Source organism: Triplophysa rosa, linkage group LG16, assembly GCF_024868665.1.
Source record: "Triplophysa rosa linkage group LG16, Trosa_1v2, whole genome shotgun sequence".
Classification (NCBI taxonomy): domain Eukaryota; kingdom Metazoa; phylum Chordata; class Actinopteri; order Cypriniformes; family Nemacheilidae; genus Triplophysa; species Triplophysa rosa.
The window spans coordinates 13479549-13507083 of record NC_079905.1 but is presented as its reverse complement, the minus strand read 5'-3'; the positions used below and the strand labels follow the sequence as shown (position 1 = coordinate 13507083).

At 38.2% G+C, this 27535-nt stretch overlaps 3 protein-coding genes and 1 non-coding gene across 5 annotated transcripts; 2 read left to right on the top strand and 2 right to left on the bottom strand.

Annotated features, from left to right (window-relative positions):
- Positions 1-4857: 4857 nt before the first annotated feature.
- On the bottom strand, positions 4858-8281 carry lrrc69 (leucine rich repeat containing 69). Its single transcript, XM_057355704.1, has 8 exons — positions 8108-8281; positions 7585-7711; positions 7428-7500; positions 7152-7347; positions 6970-7041; positions 6633-6734; positions 6259-6438; positions 4858-5095 (listed from the first exon to the last, which is right to left on the bottom strand). The coding sequence occupies exons 1-8, from the start codon at positions 8279-8281 to the stop codon at positions 4988-4990; spliced, it is 1032 nt and encodes a 343-aa protein (XP_057211687.1). The 3' UTR covers positions 4858-4987.
- A 503-nt stretch (positions 8282-8784) lies between these two features.
- otud6b (OTU deubiquitinase 6B) lies at positions 8785-11068 on the bottom strand. The gene is made up of 7 exons (XM_057355356.1): positions 10796-11068; positions 10532-10674; positions 10304-10405; positions 9851-10163; positions 9550-9611; positions 9326-9432; positions 8785-9232 (listed from the first exon to the last, which is right to left on the bottom strand). Exons 1-7 carry the CDS (start codon positions 10863-10865, stop codon positions 9148-9150), a joined length of 882 nt encoding a protein of 293 aa, XP_057211339.1. The 5' UTR covers positions 10866-11068; the 3' UTR covers positions 8785-9147.
- Positions 11069-11187: 119 nt separating this feature from the next.
- On the top strand, positions 11188-21044 carry pex1 (peroxisomal biogenesis factor 1). 2 transcript variants are annotated; one of them, XM_057355355.1, is made up of 25 exons: positions 11188-11569; positions 11673-11816; positions 11898-11981; positions 12117-12231; positions 12315-12395; positions 12492-13018; positions 13914-14033; positions 14113-14236; positions 14338-14438; positions 15217-15311; positions 15438-15570; positions 15662-15758; positions 15843-16013; positions 16087-16241; positions 16328-16514; positions 16593-16753; positions 16911-17045; positions 17126-17190; positions 17277-17419; positions 17903-18006; positions 18087-18263; positions 18386-18616; positions 18730-18924; positions 20155-20285; positions 20633-21044. In XM_057355355.1, the coding sequence occupies exons 1-25, from the start codon at positions 11462-11464 to the stop codon at positions 20715-20717; spliced, it is 3669 nt and encodes a 1222-aa protein (XP_057211338.1). In that variant the 5' UTR covers positions 11188-11461; the 3' UTR covers positions 20718-21044. The 2 variants fall into 2 exon arrangements, with proteins under 2 accessions (XP_057211338.1, XP_057211336.1); XM_057355353.1 differs by having other exon boundaries at positions 12315-13018.
- A 1260-nt stretch (positions 21045-22304) lies between these two features.
- trnai-aau (transfer RNA isoleucine (anticodon AAU)) lies at positions 22305-22378 on the top strand. Its single transcript has one exon. It is a non-coding gene; the product is annotated as a tRNA-Ile (tRNA).
- Positions 22379-27535: the final 5157 nt, after the last annotated feature.

The window sequence follows — 27535 nt, the reverse complement described above, 5'->3', positions numbered from 1 at the left end:
TGTGTGTGCTCTTTTAATGGAAGAAAATATACCAAATAAACCAGAGAGTGGTTCTGAATTATATAAAAAATACACAGCCATTTCTTTTGAGCATTGACTTCTGGCTTGAATCCAGCGAAAAAATTAAATTGAATAAAATGCTGCTATCTGCAAAGCTCAGTATGTCAGATACTCAAACTTAGACCATTAATTACAGTCTTTTAGTGCAAAAAAACAAGACATATAGTCCTGTGCTCCGGATTAATCATATTTTTCTGGTTACATTTTGGAAGATCTCCAGACTTACATAGACATTTTGTTTAATGTACGCTATTCTCATCCTCAGATGCTTTTTACAGGCTGCACTTCAATGCTTTTAAATTCCCAACACTTTCGATCCCCATTCACGTTTACCGGAGAGGAACAGTGCCCCCTAGTGGCACGTAGGCATTGACAGATTGATTGTGCGAGCATCATGTTGACAATGTGCTGGTGCCATGCCAGCAGCTCAATAGGAGATCCCTCATTCAGCATAAGATGTGAGACAATAGATTTTCCTGATTGGAGAGCGCTCTTCTTTGCCTGACAGTTGTTCACTGCGTGGTATTGAGTAGCTGTTTTTCTCCTCACAAGCAGGCCAATACACCAATCAATGATGCTAATTTTAATACTTGAACTCAGAAGACAGCAGGTCTGGCTGGATGACTAAAATCGACACACTCCATTTTCAGAGGCGTGGGCAAGAGATTTGACTGAATAGAGAAAGGAAAGACGACTTCACAAAAATACAAAAGACAACTTTGATAGGCTTGCATCAGAAGACGAATGTATTAAAGGGATAGACGTCCTTTCTTGTGCAGAACACAAAAGAAGCTATTTTGAAGAACGTCGGGAACTAAACAACACTGGTCCTCGTTGACTTCCAATGTAGGGACACAAAACCACGGACTGGACATTTCTCAAAATATTTTCTTTTGTGTTCCATAGAAGAACGAGTCATATTTACATGACATGAGGGTAAATATAATGACAGGACTTTTCAGGTGAACTATGGCTTTAAATGTTTAGAAAACTACCTCCAATAGATTTACAAAGAGAGAAATGTGAACTTTCTCAATAGTTTGATGGTTTAAAGGCAAAAATGAAAATTTTCCATTTTGGGTGAACTATCCCTTTAAATGAGCAAAGACGTAGCCATGTGTAGCCTGACATCTAGAAGGTCATTAAATATGCTGCGGTCATGGCCTTCCCACGAGCACTCGCGTTTATTGAATTATATCAGGTCCCATATGGTCCTTCATGTTCACCATCAACCTCTTTCGCAGTATTTGTCTTCATAATACAGTCATATAGCATTTATAAACAAACACATATCTCATTTTACACTGAATATATATCTAAATCTCATCACTTCACGTGCATAATCCTGCAATTGAACATGGTCAAATACTGTCACCGGTATAAACACCGAGGCCATAGACAGGAGAGATGAACGGGGTTGCCTCAGGCAAAAGCAAAAATCAAAGCAATCGCATTTCATCTACACGAGCGTTCGAGATTATGAAAGCAATATGGTGCCATGAAACCTTGTTTGGCTGATGTCAAAGTCCAGGGTGACGATAAATCCCTCTGCGTGTTGTGTTATAAACAATTCATGAAAGCGCGAGGAATAATGATAGAATCCTCAAATACCAGCCGCTTATTAATAAGACAAACACATGCGATTTGTTATTGGAAATATTCAAGTGAGTAAAATACGTGGTTTATAAAAAGCACTTTCACGGTGAAAAACGTCGAGCTAAACTCCATCCAGAAATCTCACCAGAACATCAAACAAATATGCGAATGCGAGGGGTTGATCGTCTTAAATGGCCTGACAAGGGATAACGCAATAAACCTCCGGTTTTCCAATAGATCATCTCGAGTGAATCCGCCGACGTTACTTTTCTCATTTCAAGTCTAGTAAATTGAAATGGATGCACACCTACTTTATCTTCCTTTTCCTTTCCCACGAGGTAGCGGCGAGATACGCTCACCATAGGCTATATTCGCTTTCAGTAATTATATCTTCCAAATTAACATACGGCATACATGTTCAGAATGTATAGCCGTAATGCTCTCAGGAGGACTCCCGCTGCGTGATATTTCCTTATTGAAACGTATCCCTCGTTTCGATTAACGTCAATCAAATGCCAGTCCTAGATCGAACCCTGCACACGTTAATGTATGAAAACAACAGTTAGCGTTTGCAGTGCACGTCTGTTTGTGCGAAACGAGGTTAGCAAAACAACAGCAAGGCTGGACTACGTCTTTAACAAAGTGGTCTGACAGAGGAATGGCACTTACGCACATCTACACACATCCACAAACACGCGCCGCTGACACCAGACAGGGCCCGAGGCGGTCCTGCTGCTCCACGACCCCAACATCTGCTCTCTGGAATAATGCATGTTTCATCAGATGCTCCCTCTCGCTTTAAAAGCGAGCGGTGATCTGCCTGTAACGCAAAGGCCACGGATCGTGCAGTGAACTCGGGTCTGGTAGCCTTGAAGCTGTCCTCGGGCATTCAGAACCCGGAGAGAAAGATGCTGAAGACTGGTGCACCATTGTTTCCAGTGCAATGAATAATGGCTGCCATTGGGCTCTGTCAAAAATACCCCGTTTCAGTCGAGATGGATGAAAGAATACGACTCCTAACGCACATACAAATATGTCATCGTTTATTCAACCTTATGTCGTTCAAAACTAGTCTGTGGAACACAAAAGAAGATATTTTGAGAAATGTCTCAGTGTTTCCGTACAATGGAAGTCAATGGGGGCCAGTGTTGTTTGGTTACCAACATTCTTCAAAATATCCTTTTCTGTGTTCTGCAGAAGAAAGAAGTCATACCAAATGAAATTTGTTTGATAATGCATTGAAAAACATTTATTTTCATATACAATACAAACTGACAAAAACGATTTGTTTGATAGAATTTTCAATATAACTAACCATACACAAATATAAGTTGAAGGGATACTTCACCCAAAAATGAAAATTCTGTCATCATTTACTCGCCTTCGAGTTGTTCCAAATCTGTATACATTTCTTTGTTCTGATGAACGCAGAGAAAGATATTTGGAAGAATGCTTATAACCAGACAGATTTTGCCCCCCATTGACTCCCATAGTAGGAAAAAATAGAATGGTAGTCAGAAGTGCCCCAGAACTGTTTGCTGTACTACATTCTTCAAAATGTCTTCTTTTGTGTTCAACAGAACAAAAAAAGAATAAAGTATTTTTTTTCAGTCAATGGGGGAAAGATCTGTTTGGTTATAAGCATTATTCCAAATATCTTTCCCTGTGTTCATCAAGAAAAAAAATTATACACATTTGGAACAACTCGAATGTGAGTAAATGATAACAGAATTGTCATTTTAGGTGAAGTAAAAGCAAAAGACAATACAGAAGACATAAGTAAAAAAAGAACTACTTCCCAGCAACAATTCACATCTATATAATCCATATTTTTTCACATTGTGCTATATAAAAATCTATTGTTTTGTGTTAAAGGAGTGTAATAGGATTGTATTTACGTACAAACAATCAACATTTACATTAGTATCAGTTGTTAGGAGTAGTTCTCCCAAAAATAACTATTCCATTATTATTTACTCACCTTGATGTCATTTCAAACCTGTATGACTTTTTTCCTTGGCAGAACACAAAATAAGATATTTTGAAGATCGTTGGTTACCAAACAACATTGGCCCTCATTGACTTCCATTGTATAAACACTGAGACATTTCTCAAAATATCTTCTTTTGTGTTCCATATACAGGTTTTAATGACATGAGGGTAAATAAAAGATGTTTTATATTTTGCTAAACTATCCCTTTATGGTGATTGAGATGTCAGAATGGCAGCTTGGAGGTCCTTAGATCATCATGAGGAAGCAATTTGGAAACATCATAATGCCTTAGACTTGTTTACACTATATTCATTCCTTTCCCAGCGTGGCCATATACCGCTCGTGAGGTGCATTAACGGCCACCAAGTGCACAATGGCTTGGAAATCGAGACGACTGCTGTAATATCTCGCCTGAGTTTGACTGAAGCTCGTATAATAAATGACTGAATCTCACGTCTTTTTTCAGTGGACATTCGCACAGTCGCCATTAGTTTCCTAAGTGCACTTTTTCCCGCACTTCTAAATTGATTGAAACAAAATGTCACAATTATGCCCTGTAGCTCAAGCTTTAATTATTCATCAATTAGCCTTTTCTCTCCCCCCGTCTTTTTTCTGAACTGATTTTTCATTCAGTTTGCAGAGATGTATGGTTCCCCTGCTGTTAACCAGTCCAAAGTCATTAGTTTCTGGCTTTGCAATTAAACCTGCTGCATTATTCATCAGACCCAACTCGGTAGACTCTGCTCGGAGCTCAGGAGGCCTGCATGAGAAATTAATTTGAAGGGATGAAGTTTCCTCTCAGGTTAGAACAGATGCCATTGGCCCAAACGGAGGGAAGGTATGGAATGCATTCGTTGTGGTGAATTACGTTGGCAAATAAAGGCAGGCTATAGAAAGATGATTAAAAGAGAGAAAAATGCAAATGGGAATAAAAAGTGTGCATAGCCCGTGGCAGCGGTGTTCCAGATTGCATTAAAAATCACTTACTGTATAACCCTAAGAAGTCACATTGTTCACTTACAGATTATTAAAATAAACATTTCATTGACGCAATAAAAAGCATTTAATGTAAATGAATAATAAAGATAAATAGCAGAGCTGTGATCAGCACATCTTCTAATCTAGACGAATACTGGCGTACAGTATTGTGAGATTTATACAATAATATGTCTGGAATGATTCGCTCCAGCAGATGATTATGTGTCTGACAGACTGATCAAAGAAAGCCAGTGATCAAATGTTGCCATCTGCTGGCGTAATGCAGAAACATCAAATATTAATTCTTTCTAATAAATAGAGATTTAGAAGAATGATCATTGTCAGTCGCACATTTGTGAGTTACATCCGCACCAGCCCGTAGTATCGGTGATCATTCCTGTTGAAGCAGTCGTGGGAACACAGTAAAACTCTCACCGGTATGACCTCGGAGCTTTTCATATCCATATGCTGCTCAAAGACAGAGAAAAGACTTCAGATTAGCATCAGTATTCTAATGCTGTTTTGTTTTTAACGCAATAATATGAATCATGCGGAAAACAATAATAGTGATAAGCCTTTAAACTGAATACCATTCATCTCTTTTGATTTACTAGTGTAAAATGTATACAAAAATGTATGTAAAAAGCTGTAAAAAAAAAACTTCACAGTTAGAAGCATAGACAGCATATATATGGGTAATATTTGTCATTTACCTTAAATCACATATATGTGAAAAGGCGCTCTTCATTTTTAGCACTAAAAAAATAAAAATCTATGATGTGGATGAAAAAATCTTGTTTATCTTGTATAAATATATAAATGCGAACCTGGACCACAAAACCAGTCATAAGTAGCACGGGTATATTTGTAGCAATAGCCACTCAAGTTTGGTATCTGTAAGCTTAGAATTTCTGCTTTTGGCTTCATCTACTCTCCACAACGTCATTACAGCGGAAAGACAATAGAGAGCGTTAAAACAAACCTGTTTTTTCTTACCAACATCCTACTACACCGTCTCTGATGGACAACTTTAAAGGCGATTTTCACAATATTTTGATTTTTTTTAATCCTCAGATTCCAGTTGCATAAACATAGCCTTTAAGTTGAGACCCGGTCTTAACAGCTATTCTCACCGACTAGCAATTAGTTAGGACTAATCGTTCTTCATTTTCTTATTTCAATAAGACCAATCTACCTTTTTATGTAACTGACTTGAAGAAGTTATGTCTTGAAGATTAGGTGACTAACTTGTAAGACTAGTCTAAGCAGTTTATGCAACAGGGCCCAGGTTTTTAAATAGTTGTATTTCGGCCAAATATTGTGCTATCCGAACGAACCATGCATCAATGGAAAGCATCAGCTTTCAGATGATGTATAAAACTCAATTTTGACCCTTGTGACTGGTTTTGTGGTCCAGGGTCATATCATATGTGTGAGGGGAGTGCAGTGTTCTAGGTGTTTTTGAATGACCCTATAAGATGAATATTAAATAACCAATACAAACATACACTGTTGTAATCAGTATCACCAAGAACATTATAGCTTTGAGCTTGATACGTTGTAAGCTTTTACTGTCAACATAAAACAGGAGTGTTAAACATTATATAGTGTAATTCAGAATGAGCGGATACCTTCCTAAGGTTTATAAACTGCACACACTCCAGCCAGGTGGTAAGAAAAGGTTGTGAGCACACAGCACATTGTCCCCAGTGAGACAGCAGGTCCTGAAGTTCCGGATAAAAAGGTAGAGCCCTAGAGAGCACTGAGAATATATGTGTACCCTCTCTGAGAATTAGCCGGGCTGAGAGTTCCTGCACATATACAGTAACAATCAACACAAGTACAATTACGGTTAAAACTATACCTGCCTCAAGCGAAATACCAAAACCCTTAATAATGTCAGAGAAAACGTTAACATCTTGTAGGCTCGCATCATAACATACACAAGAAAGCAACCAGATTTGTGTAGGACACAGGTACAAAGGGATAAGAAATACTGCGTTACCTTTAACGAAAGGATTTCTTTCTCTTGAATGGACTCCATCGCCATAAATGGTACTAAACAGTTTCCTTCAAAGAACAACTCGTCCAGTGTGAGAAGCTGAAACTATTACATTAACATTAATATGGGAACAGAAGCCTTTTGTTTTTCAACTCGAATCAGTTTGTTTAATAAATAAATATATTCATGTGGACTTACACCGACTGGAAAGACAGATAAATGATTTCCAGCGACATCTAAGATCTTGAGATTTTTCCAACCAAGAACCCCCTGAGCAAAGAATGAACAGTTTTATTTATATGCTTACATTTCTTCACATTNTATATTCATGTGGACTTACACCGACTGGAAAGACAGATAAATGATTTCCAGCGACATCTAAGATCTTGAGATTTTTCCAACCAAGAACCCCCTGAGCAAAGAATGAACAGTTTTATTTATATGCTTACATTTCTTCACATTATTACTCTACAAAATAAATAATAAATAGGCCTAGTAATATTCAGAATGCTCTTTTCATACCTCTGGTAGTTCAGTCAGGTTGTTTCGGGCCAAGTACAACTTCCTCAACCGTGATAAACTGTATAACTGCTGTGGTATTCCAGTCAGTTTATTATTTGTAAAGTTAATCTCAGTCAAACTCTTTATCGAACCGAATTCAACTGGAATATGCTCCAAATGATTGTGTGTGACACTTAGACTTTCTAGATTAGCAAGCCTGAAAAGGAAATTAAAGTTTTCAAGAACCGAGAGACGCCTGATGTCCTAAAACAGTGAAAAATGTAGCTTGTAACTCACAGCTTTATTTCTGAAGGAATGACTTTAATTTGATTGTGGTTCAAATTAAGAAGCACAAGGTTTGGAAGACCCTCTGTAAAGAAATAACACAGCTGAATAAAGAAATGAGGATGCGGATGAATTTAAAGATGAATATGAATATATAGTCTTAGCTTACCCAGAACCTGTGAGGACAAATGCCTGATTTTGTTCCCATATAAATAGAGTTTCTTCAGACAGCAGAGGTGAGCTAAAACAGATGGCACCTCCTCAAAAGCATTATTGCCCAGATTGAGCTCTGTCAACTTACATGAATGTGTAATCCATACAATAGACCAATAACAACAAGAAATAAATATTTGTAATATTACTTAATTATATTATGATTAAATTAAAACGTATGAACTGTAACATTGGAATGTGAACATAATCAATTTGGTATTTTTCGCTGAGCAGGAACAACATAAAAAACGTTATGTGGCCCAAACTTAACTTCCGGTAGACCTCTGCAAAGAATCTAACTGTTCTGTATTTTTAATTCAATATAATAATATACAATAAATATATAATAAACTAATACACGTTTAATATAAATCCGGACCGGAAGTTAACTTCGGGCTAGGCGCGTGCGTCCGATGAAAACGTCCAATAAAAGAGTGTGATATAAAAAAGATATGACGCAGGTGAATCTGTGAGGTTACCTGTTGTAAACAATGCAGTTCAGATGGCAAATCCGACAGGTAATTGTTATTTAACTTTAATATCACAATCCATGTCAACCTAGCAAAGTCTTCTGGCAGGTTCGTCATTTTTCTACAGCTCAAACTGAGCGACTTCGCTTTTGTTTTTGATGCTCGTACTAAATCGTTTGCCATTTTACTTTTACAACTTCTTTTCTGTTTCCATGGAGCTTCTTAAACAGTTTTGTCGCATTGTCATTGGCGCCACCTGGCGGGACAACTGCGTAAACATGCAAACTAGAAATTAGTCAGAGCTACATGTAATCAGTCTTACTTTTGAGATTAAAATAGACTTACTGTAACTAACTTTAAAAAATGTATGACCAGTCTTGAAGAAAAATGAATGACACCAAAAATGAAAATTCTGTCTTCATGAACTCACCCTCACGTTGTTCCAAATCTTGCAAAATGTATTTGTTCTTTTGAACACAAAAGATATTTTGAAGAATGCAGGAAAGAAAACAGCTCTGGGGAACTTATGACTACCATTCTAAATGATTACAGAATTTTTTAACTGACCCCTTAGACTAGTCACAACAGTATATGCAACCGGCCATGGCCAGTGTTTTACATGTCACTGCAATACTAATAAAAACTAACTTGCAGATCAGCAACACAATTCTAAGAGTGAGGCTTGTCTTTGATAAAAAGTTTATTCCATTATTTATTATCTTTATTCCCAGACAATGAAGTCAGCATGTTACATCTTACACGATCCAGCACTATACAGAGCAAATTATTTAGCTGATATGCAGTTCTCCAAAAACACAATGCACATTGAATGCAGAATAATCATGAATAACACTGCAAACATGGACTATTACATTTAGCTTGTCCAATGCCACCAGAGTCACTGCCATGTGTTATTTCAGTGCCTTCTATGAGTATCCCGAGTGAACAAACCAAATTTAGCTGCTCCTAGCAAATCTGAATCAAACTCCAGGTCCATTTCTACAGACTAAGTAAGCACAGATGCATATATTCATGCGTCACGGATTCGGTCAGCCATCTTCTCCGTTTGATAAATCTCTGAGGGGTTCCACCGAGTTGTAGTGCTCACCAAGTCCATATGCATGCCGCATATAACTGAAAGAAACAGTATTGAAAATTAAGCATAGCAGTGTAGTATATACAGTATAGTACATGTACTCATTTTCATTATAAACAGCAGGTATTTACATGAGTGTAACAGGTGGCTTGTCATATTCTTCACCAACAATTATAGAGGGAGATTCTGCCTGGATGACTTCGATTGGCAGCTGAAGGACTTGTGAAATGGCTTTTAACTGTCAAGGAGGATGAAAACAGGGATGAATATGTCCATCTTTTGACTTAAACGCATCAATATAAAAAATTAAGAAAATGCTGGATTGTGACATTTGTTTTCAACTATAAATTCTTGCCTCTAATTGTCCGCCCCAAGCAGCTGTCTCTGAAACATCATTGCAGTACTTCTCAAACTCATCTGAAGTAAAAAAGAAATACTAATAAACACCACTGAAAGTTTGGACAAACTTTAAGAGTCTCATGATATTAAACCTTGTTTGATGTAAACACTTTCAACTGTGATTTCTGGGGTGAATAGGTCTTGCATGTTTGAATTTAGTTTTGCAGACAAATAAAAAATTGTGCCCATCCATAACCTTCTTTGCGAATCTAAAATGTATTTATTTTTGGAATAGATGGACTGGTCCAGACGTTCACCTGTAGTGAACATGTCTCCTGTATTGGGGTCAGTAAGAAAAGGCAGGAAGTCATCTACGCGGCTCCCCATGTACTGAGCTGTTTGAGCCCGAAGCTCTTTGAACCCGAGAGCGCTGCCTCGCACCAACAGCTGATCCTCCACAGCACGGTACATGCAGTGTCCATCAGAGGAGATCTCTTTGATCTGTAGGTGCCTCTCTGCCAGCTTCTGTTTCAGCTTCACACCCTCCAGATGACGAGAACCGGCGAGATTCTCCACCTCGGCTTCAGCGATCCGGGTCTCTCGCTCCTTCTCAAGAGCAGCTTTTTTGTCCTAAAAACAAGAAACCAGTGTGTATACCCCCCTAAACAATTTATATTTCATATAATACAGCCACCTTGACAAATATTACTGCTTTTCTTTGTTAATCATCTTTTTACTAGGGATTTTTGAATATTGCTACCTCAACTCACCCGTCTCTTCTGAGCTTTAGATGCCCCTGTTTTCTTGGCATCCGTTTTTTCCTCTTTAGTTGTCAAATTTACTGAATCCAATGCATTTGAAACCTCTTCAACCTTAACAATCAATGAAACCAATGACTGCACTGCAACTTTCGTAACACTTTACCACTTAACTATGTTATAATGTATGGCAAGTTAGTATTTAACAACATATAATAATAGGAAATTCATTTCATCTACCGAGGATGTAATTGTCAGTTGTCCGAGCTCATTCTCGTGTTTTTGATTGAGCTCGTCCTCTAGTTTGGCGATGTCTTCAGTCAGCTGTTTCCTCCTCTTTTTGTCATTTTTCGGCACAGCATTTTTCATGCTTTGTATTTTTGCTATGAAACAAACAAGCCAGATTTATGATCGTAGATATTTATTGCGTTGCTTACTAACACACAATCTCACGTGTTCTTTTGAAGTTTAACAGATTGAGTTACGTTAGTGATGCCGTCTTACCTTGCAAATCTTTCTTTTCATTGCGATGCTGCTTGGCTAACAGCTCGTCTGCTGTCTCCACTTCCTCCATAATTAAATTAACTAAATATTTAGAGCAGTAACGCGTGTCGCTAAAATTCACCTAAACGATAAGTACCCTATTTGAGGCCATTGGATTAAATTGTTGCCAAGCAAACGCTGGGCTGCAGATTTAGCTCACAGAATCATTGGGCTTTGGGTTGAATTCATCCGACTGCTGGGAAAAACGCGTGTATTCAACAAGAACGCAGAAACCCCGAAAACTCTCGCGAGATGTAAAACAAAAAATTCAAAATTAAAGTCTATCGTGTCAAATGGCATTTTTTTTTCAAATGTGTCATTAGGTTGGCTATATTAAATTATTAATAATAATAGAAAATTTAGGGGGAAATTATGTTCAATCACTGCCCCTGCGGTGGTGTTTAAAGTAAGAAAATAAAGATATTGCCCTTAAAAAACCCAAGACATCACTAATCGAAAGTGTTCGCTCAGACAGCGCTTACGACAACTCGACATACTTCACGTAATGTCTGACCTGCGAATCACAAGCTGACTCTTTAACACGATAATCAGTTATATAATTATAAACACGACGACAGTTTATATACATTTTATTGGAGGAGCGAGGTTGCAGCAGACTCGCGTGCAATGTTGGGGGGTCAGGGAATACAGCCTGTCACGGTGGTCTTCAACAACTCCAAAAACTGCTTTCTTCACCTGTCATCAAACTTCGCCATTCATCTCTGTCTTCGTGAGGTGTGCGACAGCTAGCTCATTTATGTCACATGCATGTACTATGTTTATATGTGTACTATATGTTATAAGTTGTGGTAGTCTTACAGTAATGTGCTGTTGACAGAACCAGATCGTGGAGTTGTCGTGGGGTGTTTCTGCACCCGTGTTCCTCAGCTGGATCAGGACCAGACAGTCTTCAGGTCAGGATGACAGAGTTGAGATCAGCAGACAGCTGGGAGAAAAGCTTGGACTCAAGGATGGAGAGCAGGTTAACTTTAGTGGCTATGAAATGTTATTACAATTCGTTGGGTAATATCAAATACATGTATATGGATGTGATGTATTTCAGGGCTTCTTGCGGCCGTGTCATCAGGTGCATTCAGTGCAGCAGGTGTTTGTCGAGCCTCTCTCTGCAGATGACTGGGAGATTCTGGTAAGCAGACGACAGCAAGAGATTTATTCATATTCCTTTTAATTCTCATATTTTCCCATTTATGTACTTTAACAATGAAAAGAACAATTTATATCATTATCACAGAGCCTAAAAACATACTTTTCTTACTTCCAGGAGCTCCACAGCATAGTTTTGGAAGAGCGACTCCTGGATCAGATTCGAGTGGTCTACAGTGGTGGTGCTTTCCCTGTGTGGGTGGATCAACACACTGTCATCTATATTAAAATAGGTCAGTTAGCTATGCTATGCTATGTAATACAGGAGATATCATATAAACGTTTCCGTTTATGTCAATGATCCTTTGTTTTTTAGTGTCCCTATCTCCATCTGTCTCATATGGCCACCTGGAGCAGTTCACTGAGCTTGTTGTTTCTCCAAAACTACATCCAAGAGGTGAACAACTCCAAACTCACCCCATAGAGACAAACCGTCATCTACAAAAACAGCAGAATGATGACCACACACATACTTCCATCTCATCCTCCATAGCCTCCAGTGTCCATCAGGAAACCCCCGGAGATCATCTGGAGTTGAACCAAAGTCAGAAGGAGGGTCAGTGGGGAGGTATCGCTGACCTGAAGAGCCTTATTGCATATCTGTTTGCAAGTCGACGTGAGCCTGCAAAGGAGGATCTTACCATTCCCATGATTCCCGTTTTACTGAAAGACTGTGTCCTCAGAACATGTGGAACCCCGCCTAGATTTATTAACCACCTTGGGCAATGTTATGATGTACATGTACTGCCATGGAATCTGCAGGAAGAAAACTGGAGTCCAGGGCAGTGTGCCTTAACATACGGGAGACTTTCGAAGATTTATTCTCCCAAAGAGGTCAGGGAGAGAGTCAAGCAGGCCATGGAGAAGAAGAAAATCATGGAAGGACCTCAGAAAGAGAAAGATCCAGAGGACGGTAAGGAGAACAGTGTTGTGGTCAGGATGCTGTGTCACAACATAGAAAAGCTGCAGGAGGATCAAAAGTTCAACAGAAGTGAAGAAATTTACTCTGGGAAAGTATGGGTAAGTTGTTTATTGCTATTATTTCTAATCGTGTATGAATAGCAAAATATATTGAAAAAAGATATTGAAGAAAAAAGTAATAAAAAGCTAAATAACAAGTTTGTAAAGTTTGAAAAATCAGTTTAAAATATCGCTGCTGTCCTTCTGAAACCTCATATCTCCATATTTTGTGATTTTTATCTTTTGCCATACATTTTTATTATTAGTCACCCTTTATGTTTGTTACTGGGTTTTGCTAATATCTTACCAATAAAAATGATTAAAAAGTGCTTGTCAACTTTGACAACACAATATTTAAAGGGATACTTCACCCAAAAATGAAAATTCAGTCATTATTACTCACCTTCAAGTTGTTCCAAATCAGTATACATTTCTTTGTTCTGATGAACACAGAGAAAGATGTTTGGAAGAATGCTTGAAACCAGAAAGATTTTGCCCCCCTATTGTTTGCTGTCTGTCATTCTTCGAAATGTCTTCTTTTGTGTTCAACAGAACAAAAAAAATGACAAAGTAATTATTCCTACTATGGGAGTCAATGGGGGGCGAGATCTGTTAGGTTATAAGCATTCTTCCAAATATCTTTCTCTGTGTTAATCAGAACAAAGAAATGTATACGGATTTGGAACAACTCGAAGATGAGTAAATGATGACAGAATTTTTATTTTTGGGTGAACTATACCAACTATAAACCAAAAATTGCATTGACCTAAATCTATACATAATTTTTTAAGTAGTAAAATAATTCAGTTATTTAAAACCATTGCAATACTTTGGTCATTTTGATATTTCTGAACAAACCTCAAAACTGTTTTGCTAGTGCTGAATTGTAAGGCAAAAAAGAATAGATTTTATCATCGAAGTCATAATCAAGTTACATTTTTCTTTCATATATCAGATCCCGGAAGCGCTGCAGAGGCGATTGAGAATAACCCCTCACTCTGCTGTCAGAATACAGCCTCTAAAATCAACACATAGGGTAGCAGAGACAGTCACGCTACAACCATTACAAGCACTGGTAAGTAGTTCTTTCAATTACATTATTTATGTTGGACATTGGAAGTATGAGGTTATGTTATTGTTTTGTCTGTCTGCAGGCAGAAAGTGAAAGAGAGGATGAAGTACAGACTGCATTCCTAGACTGGCTGCATGCTCAGAGTCATGAGCCTCTGTCCTGTCTGACAGCACGCTCTAACATCATCCTCCTACCCTGTGCTGAAGGTGTGGAGAACAGCCTCCAGTGGTTTCTTTCTCAGAATCTAAAGTCCATCTTTCAATTGGTTTATAATTGATATAGACTAACTGTGTTTCTCACTTTTCAGGAAAGTCAGAATTTGTGTTGAGCGTGTTAAAACCAGAGCAACAGCAAGATGATGAGATGTTCTTTCTATCAACTACTTTACTCAAGAAAACAGATATACAGGTATTGATCTATTCAGTTTAGAAGTGTAATTAACACTAATCCAGAAGCACTTCCTGTTTCAGTTTTATACTTTGTTTTTATGTTTCACATATATGATTAAGATGTTTGTTTAACATTTCCATTCAGTTCTGTTCTGATGGTTATTTTTTGTTATTATTTATTTTTGTGTAGTGTTAAAAACCCGAAACAGAAAGTGCTTCTGGATCAGTGTTGTCCTGCAAAATGGTCTTTACAAACAAATTACAATTATGTATCGTAGAAGCATGGCAATATTTTCACAATATGATGTGTGTTTATTCCTAATGGACACATGTCCTTGCTGAAAATATTTACATTTTTCTTTTCTTTTTTTGAGTTTTTCTGCGTTTACTGTGTTATGTTATTCTCTCTTAGGTTTTAGTTTTCTTAATCTCTTTTTTTCATTTTAATTAATAAATTTTTTCCCCAATGTTAGACCTTATTTAATCATATTAAATAACATAAAGAAGTTTAAACTTGAATATTGTTAATTCTATAGCAAGTATAAACAAGTTTGTACAACAGTAAATGTTATTGATGTTATGGATAAATGTTATTTTAATTTACATTTTACTATGGTAAAATATTGCAAAATATGTAAAAATTGAAAATATTAAAGAAGAGATTCTATTTAATTGTGAACTCAGTATTTTACTGAATTCACATCATCATTACACCCATAACAAATCTTGTTTTATATGTATTTTTAAAATTCATTTCCATTCTCCTGCTTGCTCAATTCTTCAACGTTTCCATTCAGATTGTAAAGGGGCCACATCATTTGGACAACAGGGGTTCTTCAGACTCTGATATTGAAGATCCATGTCTCGGATTTCCCTCCTTCAGCTCTCTTGGGTATGCTTAGAAATAGAATTTATTCATTTAGTCCCAAATATTCTTAGTAACAATTCACTCTGGATTAGTGTAGCTGTGCTTCATTGGGATTGTTGAAATGTGAGTGAGTCCTGTCTGTTTATTCAGTGGGGTAGAGGATATCAGCAGAGCGGCCTTTGAGCACATCTCTCATGCTTTAATGGGAGGTCCTCTGTCCCGTGAGCTGGTTTCAATGGGACGAGGACTTAGGGGCGGAGCTTTGCTCATCACAGGTGCCAAGGTAACATATGAAATACTGTATTGTATTCTTCATATTGAAGATTTTAGTGTTTTTACAGGGCATGAGTGTGTAACAAATCTGTTCTTCACAGGGCAGAGGGAAGTCTTCTCTGTCTAGAGCACTGTGCCAAAAAGCAAATAAAGAGCTGGATGCCCATGTGCGAACGGTGGACTGTAAGATGCTGAAAGGTTGCCAGTCACATTTGCTAGCTAGATTCACTTTGTATTTAAATTCTACATTGGTCATATTTCGTGATACTATAAATTTACCAGGCAAGAGAGCAGACACAATCAGACAGAGGCTGGAGGAGGTTTTTGAGCAGGCGGTTTGGAGGCAGCCCTCTGTGGTCCTGCTGGATGATTTGGATCACATCACGGGTGCTGCATCTTCACCGGAGCATGAGCACGGGCCGGAGGCTGTACTGCGGCAGCACATCGCACAGAGTAAGACATCACGTGCGTGAATCTGAGAACTGTGAGGAACTGTCAAACGTGATTCACACCGTGTTTCTTTCAGGTTTGAGGCATTTGGTCGGTGAGATGGTTGTACGTTCCAGTCTCATTGCTTTAGTGGTCACAGCACAAAGTGAGCATTCCCTTCATCCGACCCTGACTAAAGTGCAGGGCTCACACTTCTTCCAGAGCTTCAGCAAGATCCCAACACCAGATCAGGTGAGTTGAGGATAGTGCGCGCTTTCTTGTCGTCTTTAAACGCCCTGTTGTTTGTATATCTGGAATTTTTGTATGTCCCTTTAAAGGCTCAAAGGGGCGAGATCTTGAGGTCACTAATACACAAGAAGAACTTTCAGGACTATCAAGCTACTCTTGATTTGGACAGTGTTGCCAAGGAAACGGAAGGATACATGCCACATGATTTGAACCTGCTGCTTGAGCGGGCCATCCATGCCTACACTGTACGCAGCAGGAGCAATGGCGACTCGAAAGGCGAGCTCTGAATCACATATTTTTGTCATGATTCTTTCTAAATTCCTTCTGTTGTAGCTCATTTTTCTGTTTTTACAGATTTGAGTTACAAGGACTTCAAACAGGCCCTTCAAGACTTTACACCACCCTCGCTCTGGGGAGCTCAGCTGCAGGTGCCCAGCAGGGCGGGCATGGAGAGTATCGGGGGACTTCACCAAGCACGTCAGCTCCTGATGGACATCGTACTACTGCCGGCTAAGGTATAGTAGCTGTTTCGATTTAATTCTCTCATTTAGTCATCCTCATGTTGCCTAAAACCTGTACGTGACTCTTTCTTCGGTGTAACATAAAAGAAGATATTTTGAGATATGTCTCTGTGGTTTTACTAGTAATAGCCTGTTGTCTTCTACCATCCAGTACCCACTGCTCTTCTCCAGTCTGCCCATGCGCCAGTGCTCCGGTGTGCTGCTCTATGGAGCTCCTGGCACAGGAAAGACTCTGCTAGCTGGGGCTGTGGCCAAGGAAAGCAGCATGAACTTCATCAGCATCAAGGTAACGGTGAATTTGTGTGTGTATTGATATTATTCAGAAATAAATGAGTGTAATGTTTTGTCTGTATGTTTTGTCTCCAGGGTCCTGAACTTCTCAGCAAGTACATTGGAGCTAGTGAGCAGGCGGTTAGGGATGTGTTTCAGAGGTATGCCCTTATTTACATAACCTCTTAGGTAAGACATCAATTTAGTGTACAGTGGTTTGACCAAATATGTGTTTGTTTTTCCACAGGGCTCAAGCAGCTAAGCCCTGCATACTGTTCTTCGATGAGTTTGATTCTCTGGCCCCTCGGAGAGGTCACGACAACACGGGAGTCACTGACCGAGTGGTCAATCAGCTCCTCACACAGCTGGATGGAGTCGAGGGGCTGACAGGTTGTAAAGCCAAATGTTTTTTGCGAGATGTGTTTGAAGGGTGTATGTCATAGTTGGAATTAATATTTAATTTTTATGTTTCCAGGTATATGCAGTATATTTATATATTCTTTTGGGCTGTCAAAGAATTAATCGCATCTAGAATAAGCGTATGTGTACTGTGCGTGTTAATTTTGTATTTATAAACACAAAAACATACACATGCATGTGTATATATTTATGAAATATTTCGATGTATTTTTGTACATTTACTAATAATTTAAATTATATATAAATGTTTATTAACTTTTATGTTTAATATTTTTCTTAAATATATATCTGTATGTTTATGTGTTTATAAATACAAAATTAATATGCACAGTACACAGACATACAGTATATTAAGTAAACACAAACTTTTATTCTGGATTTTATTCCTTTGACAGCCTTATATTCTTGTATATATTCATATTTATACATAACTGCTTCGTTTCTTGTTTTCAGGGGTGTATGTGTTGGCGGCCACCAGTCGTCCGGATCTTATCGACCCTGCTCTTCTGAGACCCGGACGGCTGGATAAGTCTCTCTACTGCCCTCCTCCGGATCGGGTCAGCATTTTGCTCGACACACCAGTTTAACCTCACACCAAAACCTGCAATGTCAGTTAACTGTCATGTCTGTCATTCAGGAAGCACGGTTGGAGATCCTGAAGGCTTTGACTCGCTCTGTGCCATTGGCTGCAGATGTGGATTTGGAACAGATTGCTGTGGCAACGGAGCTGTTCACTGGAGCTGACCTGAAAGCTCTTCTATATAACGCTCAGCTGGAGGCAATTCACAGCAGCCTGGGGCCCAACCTTCTTCTTGTGTGTTAAACACAATCTCAGACTTACTGTGCATACACACATGCGAATGTAAAGTATAGAAACGGCTGCATTATGGCAGTGCACAGTATTGCAGTAAGTGACTCTGTGTGCTTGTTTTATAGGATCTGGGCTCAGGGTCAGACAGTGATGTCAGCCTCTCCTCCCTGATCTTCCTGAATCACAGCAGTGGGTCAGATGACTCCGCCGGGGAGGGGGATGCAGGGCTCGACCAGTCTATGGTTCTGCTGGATCCCGGCGAGTTCCCACCTGAGGACCCACGTCACAACATCTGGCGCCTTTACTTTGATAGCTCCTTTGAGTCTGAACTGGACAACCATTCTCTCTCTGAACTGGTAAGACGGGTATATGATAGATTATTAAGTTGTATAACAATCAATGCTGTTTGAATGTAAGTGATGAGATAATACCAAGAGTTGCCTATGACACTCCATTTATTTTCTCCCAGAATTCCCGATGCCCGTCTGGGCACAATTCTATCGCTCCTGATGTGACAGGGGCATCTGTGAGGGATGCAAGCTCTTGTCATGCCCCAGTCTTAATGTCCTGTGTGCAGGACGGCTTTCAAGAACTGACCAATGAGCAGTCAGAGCATCTCAGAGCAGAGGTCAATGCTGTAAAGAATAGTTACCGCAGAAACATGGTCAGTTACATTTCTGATACATATTTCCTCTCCATATTTCATGATTTTTTTTTATTAATCATTACTATTGGTCACCCTTCATGTTTACCTTTGTTTTTTTTACAATTAAATATATTTACTAAATGTAAAGGGATAAAAACAGTGGAGCAACGCAATGCTAAATTATTTAAGTTACATTGTTTTTTTCAATTTCCTGAAAAGTTTTGGAGATGCAGTCTTTCCTTAGATTGTGCTGGGTACAAATGTCTGGGTAGAAATTTATTGGTACTTAAAGGGACAGTTCACCCAAAAATGAAAATTCTGTCATCACCCTCAGATTGTTCCAAACGTGTGTAAATTACTTTGTTCTGCTAAACACAATGTAGATATTTGGAAGAATATCTCCCATAGTATTTATTTTCCCTACTTAAGGCAGTAAATGGGGGATGAGATCAGTTTGGTAACTGACATTCTTCCAAATATCTTCCTTTGTGTTCATCAGAACAAAGTAAATCATACAGGTTTGCAACAATCTGAGGTTGAGTAAATGGTGACATTTAAAGGAACAGTTTACCCAAAAATAAAAATTCTGTCATCGTTTACTCACCATCAAGTTGGTCCAAATCATTATAAATTTCTTTGTTTGGTTGAACACAGAGAAAGATATTTGAAAGAATGCCTGTATCAAACAGTTCTTGCCCACCATTGGCTACCATATCACTTCAGTGTGGATGCAGTCTCTATGTATGCCCTCAGAGAAATATCAGCGTATGTATATGACAATGGTAGTCAATAGTGCCCCTGAACTGTTTGCTTTCCTACATTCTTCTAAATATCTTCTGTGTTAAACAGAACAATGACATTTATAAAGCAGTTTTTCCTACTATAGTAGTAAATGGTGGAGCACAGATTTGTAACAACTCGGGGGTGGGTACATTTTTATTTTGGGGTGAACTGTCCCTTTAACTACTTTAGTTGACCCAAAAATGGTCCCCATTGACTAAGTTGTAAAAAAATATAAGTGATGCAAAAGTACATTTATTTGCATTGAATAATATTTATATATATATATATAGTTTTAATAGCATATTTATTATTGTTTAGTATTTTTAGTATTTATATGAATAATTATGTGATTTCACTGGTATTGCTGTTAATTAGTGTAATTTTGGTACTGTGAAGATCATATTGAGTATGTAGTAGTCTACAGTATATTCAGTGTTGGTATCTTTTGCTCTGATGTGTTCACAGGATGACTCATCTCTGGTACAGACTGGACCCAGTAAACCTGGCTGTCTCATAGGCCAGGCTCACCTGACCTCAGCTCTGTCTAACACTAGAGCATCTGTCAGCAGAGAAGACTGGAGGGGATACTCTGAACTGTAAGCACATGCATATTTTACGATCAATAAACGTTTTGACTAATGGCTGGAATACACCACAAGACTTTTAAAATATGAACAGATTTTTTTTAAACTAGACATCATACACTTGCAGACTTTTTGAAAGTTTCAGATAGAAACACACTAACTGATCAAATCTGCAGACTGGCACAGACTTTCTGCAACAAGTCCAGACTGAAAATCTTGGCAAAATCTGAGCAAAAGTCTCGTAGTGTATTTTAGCCTTTACTCATATAAATCACCTGAAGTATACTGTATATAGCCAAACAAAGCCATTTCATACCTAATTTACATAATTGTGTTGCTTTTCTGTTTCCTTTATGCAGATATGAGTCTTTTGGAGCTTTGAAGGAAGGCAGATCTCAGAGCACTGCTTCATTTAAAGCAGGTCATAGGGTAACGTTAGCTTAATGAGAGCTTTACACTACATACATTTATCCAGCTCAGGGCATTAGAATGTAAATCTCTGTGGTTTTCTGCATTTCTAATTTGACTTAATTGTAAATTCAGATGTATAGCTTTTGAGTCTAGCAAATGTGTGAATGTTAATAATAGGGTGATTGTATCAAGAATTTGTCTTTTAAACTCAGTTGCACCCACTGAATAATAGTTTAAAGATAATGTGTATATCATTACATTTCTCATTGATTTGCTGCTGTAGAAAATGTACGAAAGAACAAATGTAAATGTGAAAAATCCGTAATTAACTTTTTTAATAAATGGTAATTGTTATAGGAATTCTAATGCCTGTGACTTTATTGGTATTCAGTATGTCAATTTTCTTGTTTTAGTGACAGCGAGCATTTAAACTGGACCTATAAGTTATAGGCTATAACTTTCCTTTTGTTTCTTTTTTTGTTTAGTCATTTAAATTCCAGATTTATGCCTGGTTTTAGATATTAGGACTCTTATATGTGACTGACAAGCATGCCACCCAGACATAGCCACCAATAGATGGCAGTATACTGCAATTGTTTAAAAGTCCATTTAAAGTGCTGCAAAGCTGAAATCCTGCTGAATCTGTATTCACATTTGCTTATCTTTTTTTCTTGGTGGAAGAGAATAATCTTCTATTTCATAAGCCTTAGAGGGTCATTCTGTGTGTAACAGACACCTGCGGGCTCTCCAGGATCTGAGTTCTCTTAATTTGATTTTTTCAAACCGCACATTTTTCATGGACTTCGGACCCCCTTGGACATGCCCTGAAGCTACAGCTGTCTCTGCACCTTTGATGATCATTAACTTTCACAGCATCCACAGCTCTGACCTCCTGAGAGCTGGATTTTCTTTCTCACACATCTTTGGGCTGAATTCATAGATTCATAGTCACCTGATGCTTCACACGCATACGGCCTGGTGCTGCAGTTACTGATGGGTTAAATATGGCGAGCCTTTGTTCTGTCCCCTGGTGTTGGTATTGTCTGGTGTTGCATTATAGTTCCACTGGAACCTGTTCAGCCAAATCTCAGAATAAAAACAAGTGGCATAATATGAGCATAATAGAGTGAGTCACTAGCACTGCAGAGTTTAATTCACTTCAGTGTGGATGCAGTCTCTATGTATGCCCTCAGAGAAGTATCAGTGTATAAATCAGTACGGATATACAAGTCCTGGTTTTAATGCTCGCAGTAAGTACATAACACTACAGAGGGAACGTGTGGTCCTTGTGGATCAGCCACAGAACTGAATAACATTAAATTAGTTATCCTTATAGGTCCAGAGAGACCTTAAACGGATAGTTCACCCAAAATAACTGACATTCTTCCAAATATGTTCCTTTGTGTTCAGCAGAACAAATTCATTTATACAGGTTTGGAACAACCTGAGAGTGAGTAAATGATAACATAATTTTCATTTTTGGGTGAATTATACCTTTAAGATGGTTTTTTAATCCACATCTTTTCTTAAGATGTTCACTTTTGATCTAAGAAGGGCTATGGGTCCGTTTTCGAGTTTCGGCGAGGTGCAGTAACTTGTATAGAAAAGCTGCGTATTAATGGCCGGTTAGCTCAGTTGGTTAGAGCGTGGTGCTAATAACGCCAAGGTCGCGGGTTCGATCCCCGTACTGGCCACACTCGTTTTACAAGAACTCATTTGGAAGACGCTTTTATCTAAAGCGACTTACAAGTAGGAGAGCATATAAACATTTTGTCAACACGTTAAACAGTACCGTTAGTTAGTTTACATACTATATAATAGGCTACATGATATGAAAGTAAAAGGAGACATGGTTTTATTGTAGTATAGTAAAATTACAGTAACCGTGTTTTTATAACCATAGGTTTCCCACTGATGTCATCCAGCTATGGTTACTGTAAACCCATATGATTACTTTTTATATAAAACGGTTAGTTCCAGACAGTTCTTGATTCTGACTGGGTCAACAGATGTGTTAACATTTTTTGTAAGGGAAGGTTGAGTACACAAGAGGAGTGTTTGAGGAATTAAAAAGCGGTAGTATTAACAAGTGGAGACCTGGTCACCTAAGAGCTGCAAAGAAAGAACATTCTGCTTTTGGCTTTGAGGTTCACTAATTAAGCCCATATAAGAGAAGAAATGTATGTTGATGAGACAATGGTTTACGCAATATTGTAAATATCTTTAACAAAAACCCTTTAAAAATTACAAAAATGACCTTAATGCAGACAGTACAACCATTTGACTTTATACCCATTCTTACTTGAGTACACAGAAGACGAGAGCTATAAATACACATGACCAGCAGGTGGCACTGTGGCAGTATGTCCTCCTGACACACCCAGCCTGCCCCGCCATGAAAGAAAAGTGCCTTGTTTGAGGTAAACATGCATTAAATCACCGTCTTATGATAACACTTAATACATTATCAGTAATTTAGTATATTATCATCAATCACCCGCGCAAACTTTATAAATGACGAGAATGAGAAACACACTTGAGGTTTGGTTGTATTTATTGCTTGTATGTGAGCACACGCACCCACTGTCAGGCAGGTAAGTAGCCCCTGTCAGTCCACATGACTCTAAACAGAGACCCAAATGCATTAGCTAAAGATATCTTGTATATATTCAATTCACATTGACTTTTTAATTCATATGTATGTATAGGAAAACTAATTAACGTTAGTACGTTTAAGTTCGGTTGACCTGTGCATGCGGCACTTTTTACGTCAAAAAATGGCGGCCTCCATAGGTTAAAGTCCGTGTAAAGCAATATTGAATTCTTTGTGAAAATATGCAGTTTGTAACACGATAGAAAAATGTGTTATTAACCACCCAGCCAACCCATTTGGGTTTGTAGATAATCACATAGACGACACTGTGATCATTAACTGTCACAAACATCAAAACGGCTCTTCTATGCATTGTATTTCTTCTTTCATTATTTCTTATGTAATTTTTACTATATACTTACAGTCGTGGCCAAAAGTCTGCTGCCTCAGTTTTTATGATGACGAATTGCATATACTACAGAATGTTATGAAGAGTGATCCGGTGAATTGAATTTTATTGTGAAGTACCTCTTTGCCATGAAAATGAACTTAGTCCAAAAAAAACATGTACATTCCATTTCAACCCTCCCACAAAAAGTCTAGCTGACATCATGTCAGTGATTCTCTGGTTAACAGGTGAGAGTGTTGACGAGGACGAGGCTGGAGATCACTCTGTAATGCCGATTGAATTAGAATAACAGACTGGAAGCTTTAAAAGGAGGGTGGTGCTGGAAATCATCGTTCTTCCTCTGTTAACCATGGGTACCTGCAAGGAAGAACAGGTGAGCTGTACAATCAGTCCTGTGTCATGCCAACAGTAAAGCATCCTGAGACCATTCATGTGTGGGGTTGCTTCTCAGCCAAGGGAGTGGGCTCACTCACAATTCTGCCTCAGAACACAGCCATGAACAAAGAATGGTACAAGAACATCCTCAGACAGCAACTTCTCCCAACCATCCAAGAACAGTTTGGTGATGAACAATGCCTTTTCCAGCATAATGGAGCACCTTACCATAAGGCAAAAGTAATAACTAAGTGGCTCGGGGACCAAAACATCAACATTTTGGGTCCATGGACAGTAAACTCCCCAGACCTTAATCCCATAGAGAACTTGAGGTCAATCCTCAAGCAAAACAAAAACCTACAAATTCTGGCAAACTCCAAGCATTGATTATGCAAGAATGGGCTGCCATCATTGAAGATGTGGCCCAGAAGTTGATTGACAGCATGCCCGGGCGAATTGCAGAGGTCTTGAAAACGAAGGGTCAACACTGCAAATATTGAGTCTTTGCGTAAACTTAATGTAATTGTCAATAAAAGCCTTTGGCACTTATGAAATGCTTGTAATTATACTTCAGTATACCATTGTAACAACTGACAAAAACATATAAAAATCACTGAAGCAGTAGACTTGGTGAAAATGAATATTTGTGTCTTTGAACACAAAGACAACGTTGACTATCATAGTAGGAAAAATTAAAATGATAGTCAAAGGTGCCCTAGAACTGTTTGCTTTCCTAAATTCTTCAAAATATCTTCTCTTGTGTTCAACAACAAAAAAATGACACAACAGTTTTACCTACTATGGTAGTCAATGATGTCCCAGAAATGTCTGTTATCATTTTTTTTTTCAATTATCTTCATGTTCATCAGAACAAAGAAATTTATACAGGTTTGGAACAATTTGAGGGTGAGTAAATGATGACAGAATTACATTTTTGGGTAGAGTTTCCCTTTAACTGTCTAACTCCATTCAGTACAACATAGTTCACAGTCTCTGCAATACGTTTACAATACAATACAATAATGCGTTTAGAAACGATTCTCGGAATTGCCTTAACACAGACTTTAAAATAGAGTGCAGTGGGGATGACATATTTTTGTAGGCCAAACCAGAAAAAAACGAAGGCCAATGGGTTTTTACCATAGACTTTAGGAAGATCTCAAAAAATAAAATATGGCTAACGAGGATTATGGCACTTACACAGATTGTCTATGAAGATAATCTTTACAAATGAACACAACATGTATTAATTTTGTTGCCTAAAAACAATCGCCAGAGGTAAAAACTAAAATGAGACTATAAACAGACTACACCGCAGTTGCTCGATGATGACGTTTAATGTCCCCTCCAATGTATGTAGTAGTTTTTAGCAACTTGTTAGCAACTGTCGTTCTTAAGACATGTTACGGCACTCATGGACTCACAAGCAGGTTATTACTGGTGTGTTTTATGCCGTAGATTAAAATTTGAAAATATATATAATTTGTTAACCCAAGACCTTTTTGAACCATATAACAAAACCCCATTCAAAAAATGATTTAATTTGTTCCTAAGAACGCATTGTAGTAGAAGGCAATTTATTTGACATACATGTCTTCCTAGGCGATGATACTTTTAAGTGATTTTACTTCATAAGTTGCATTATACATATCTTTTGGCTTCGATATTTGTATTGTGTTGGTAACTGTTTTAAAAAAGCAATAAGGTACTCTAATAAATCACGGCTGAAGGGGTTGCAGGCACTCCGCTTAAATAAATACTGCAGTATACTGTAATATTTACTATAGTGATGCTCACAACCACAATAGTATCTAGGAATTTTACTACAGTGTAATAATATACCACAGTATTTGTTAAGTACTGTATGCATGTTTGTGACTGTGTTAATTAAGGAAACTTGCTTCTCTGTAGGTACCAAGAAGGACTCAAAGAAAGCAGAGGAGAAGCATATGGAATGTGTGGAGGAAATAAAATAATTGCTGATGAAAACCGGAAGCCATTTATTAACATTCATTTTCAGTTTGTATTTACAGTTTTCTCTTTTCTGATCCACAGGTGTTGCAGATGCCTTATCGATCAGTGTCACCTTTTGCTGTCTTTCTTGCTTTTAAAAATGTAAGTCATTTTCTTTGCCAATTGTTGACAAAGTGTATTGTACACTCTTATGAAAGGTGCTAAAAGGATTCTTCATTGCAATGTCAAAAAAGCCGGGTTTGATTCCCCAAAGTTCAGTCAAAAGTTCCTAAAAGCAAGCATTTCTTTCTAAACGTTTTATTGACATTGACATTTATGTATTTGGCAGACGCTTTTATCCAAATATACTATACATAGCATCAGTCTGAAGAACCTTTTTTCACTACAAGGAACATTTTGTGTGACAGAAATGTTCTGTGAACGTTTACTTGTGTTTCATTTACCTAAAGATATGTCCTAACCAGCTTTATTTAGACTTATATACTTCGATCATAAGTGTATCTCTACTGGAGGAAAAGAAGCAGCTGGATGTTGGATGCCAGGAGGACATTTGAAACAGAGGTTTGGGAGCACTGCCGTTAAAAAGACCTATAGAAGCCACAGAAATAGAACAACAACAACAATAGCAACAGCAGTTCTTCTGACAAAGACTGATAGTAATGCTGTTCTTGCTATTGAACAAAACATTATGGACGTCTGAGAGTCGATTGTAACCTGTGTGCCAAAATGCTGAAGTTATGTTAGAAAATAGCACAGATGTGTTTATTTATATGTGAGCTGCGGTTGATTTTTTACGGGGAGGACCCCAAATTTTTCATAATCAAATATAGGCATCTAATGGTGAACATCTTGAGTTTACACATCACTACTTTCACTAATCACTATCATTAACCCACGTATTTATAAACAAATTGTTTAACACGTTAAAAAAATGTAACCCTTTGGTTAGTGTGCCCACACATAGCTCCAGTGCACTCACAGTGACCCAAATTCTATTCCCATCTCAAGCCCCTTGCCAAACCTGCTCTCCTTACTCTCTGCCCAACACTTTCCTTACTCTCTGCCCTACACTTTCCTTACTCTCTGCCCTACACTTTCCTTACTCTCTGCCCAACACGTTCCTTACTCTCTGCCCAACACGTTCCTTACTCTCTGCCCAACACGTTCCTTACTCTCTGCCCAACACTTTCCTGTCAGCTCTGTACTGTCCTATCCCAATAAATGTGTAAAAGCCCCTAAAAATATTTAAAAAAAATCCCCTCATGATAAAATATCAAATCATGATATGAAACAATAGCCTGCTAATGTATATTCGAAAATTAATCCGCCCAGAAATTGTTTTATCATTATTGTGCAATTGAGCAAGGCATCTAACCCTTAGGTTGCTTCAAGGTTTTCACCATTTGATCTCTTTGTTTCCCAACTCTGGGTGCAGTGTCATGGGCGGATCTTCGAGAGTTTCGTCCCGTACGAGCTGTATGCTTTTAGTACACAAGACGG